Source organism: Acanthisitta chloris, unplaced genomic scaffold (assembly GCF_000695815.1).
Source record: "Acanthisitta chloris isolate BGI_N310 unplaced genomic scaffold, ASM69581v1 scaffold34873, whole genome shotgun sequence".
Taxonomy (NCBI): Eukaryota; Metazoa; Chordata; class Aves; order Passeriformes; family Acanthisittidae; genus Acanthisitta; species Acanthisitta chloris.
The window spans coordinates 1-1,344 of NW_008665998.1; the positions used below are offsets into that span (position 1 = coordinate 1).

Consider the following 1,344-nt stretch of genomic DNA (forward strand, 5'->3'; position numbering starts at 1 on the left):
GGTGATGCCAAAAGTCACCTGCTCATGGCACTTGTCATCGCCAGACCCTGACTGCCCGCTGCCACCAGTGTGTCATCGTCACCAGCTCCAGCCACCTCCTGGGCACCCACCTGGGCACAGCCATTGACGGGGCCGAGTGCACCATCCGCATGAACGACGCTCCCACCACCGGCTACGATGCTGACGTGGGCAACAAGACCAGTTTCCGCGTGGTGGCTCACTCCAGCCTCTACCGCGTCCTCAAGCGGCCCCAGGAGTTCGTCAACAAGACCCCAGAGACCATATTCATCTTCTGGGGACCACCTATCAAGATGCAGAAGAGCCTCGTGAAGATCATCCAGCGCGTCTGCGCCTCCTTCCCCAACATGACGGCCTATGTCGTGTCCCCCAGCAGTTTGATGACCTGTTTCGGGGGGAGACAGGGAAGGACAGGTATCTTGGAGCCACCTCCTGCACCGTGTCCTCCTTCTTCCAGGCAGAGCTGGCTTTTGGAGCTGCTCCATGGCCTGCAGCGCTGAGCCGGAGATCCCTGGGGCAGGCTGGGGACAGTATCCACCTCACCTCACCCGTCATCCTTTCCTCCCAGGGAGAAGTCACGCTCGTGGCTCAGCACCGGCTGGTTCACTATGGTGATCGCAGTGGAGCTGTGCGACGCCGTCCACGTCTACGGCATGGTGCCACCCAGCTACTGTGGGTAAGGAGACCCCCAAGCCCTCACCCCGACCTCCTGACACCACCACGCGGCTCACCGGGTGCTTCTTCCCCACCACAGCCGCCACCCCCCTCCTCGCCGCCTGCCCTACCACTACTACGAGCCAAAGGGCCCCGACGAGTGCACCACCTACATCCACAACGAGCGCAGCCGCAAGGGCAACCACCATCGCTTCATCACCGAGAAGAGAGTCTTTGCCAGCTGGGCCAACCTCTACAACATCACCTTCTCCCACCCCACCTGGCCCTAGGCGCTGCCCCTGCCCTCCAGGCAGACACCTGGAGCTGGGATGGGTGGAGGTTCCCCTGCATCCCCCTGGGAGCAGTGGGTGCCAGGCCCTGGGGTGCCATCCAGTGCCTCCCATGGGGTCACCACTGTTGTGCACAGTGGCTCCTCGTGCCTGGGATGTGTTGTGTTTTGAGCTGGCTTTTGGGGGGGCCAGGGTTTGGGGTGTCCCCCCTCCATAGGCAGGAGGCGTGAGGGTGAGATCCTGCCCCATCCTGGTCCAAACACATTGTGGCTCCTGTAAGTCTATGAGGGGGTGCTGTGTCCCCTCTGGTCAGTTTGGGGTTCATTACTTCTGGGGCCACCACAGAGACTGTTTCACCCAACCCCTGGGTGGGGGGACCCCC

The 1,344-nt window shown here is 62.4% G+C and overlaps 1 protein-coding gene across 1 annotated transcript; it reads left to right on the plus strand.

Annotated features, from left to right (window-relative positions):
- Positions 1 to 44: 44 nt before the first annotated feature.
- Positions 45 to 962, plus strand: ST6GALNAC6 (ST6 (alpha-N-acetyl-neuraminyl-2,3-beta-galactosyl-1,3)-N-acetylgalactosaminide alpha-2,6-sialyltransferase 6; the record flags this gene model as incomplete). Its single annotated transcript, XM_009071947.1, is given in 4 exon segments — positions 45 to 384; positions 387 to 432; positions 587 to 694; positions 773 to 962. Coding segments are annotated over 4 exon segments (684 nt in total), but the record flags the coding sequence as incomplete, so codon positions are not given.
- Between the last annotated feature and the right edge of the window lie 382 nt (positions 963 to 1,344).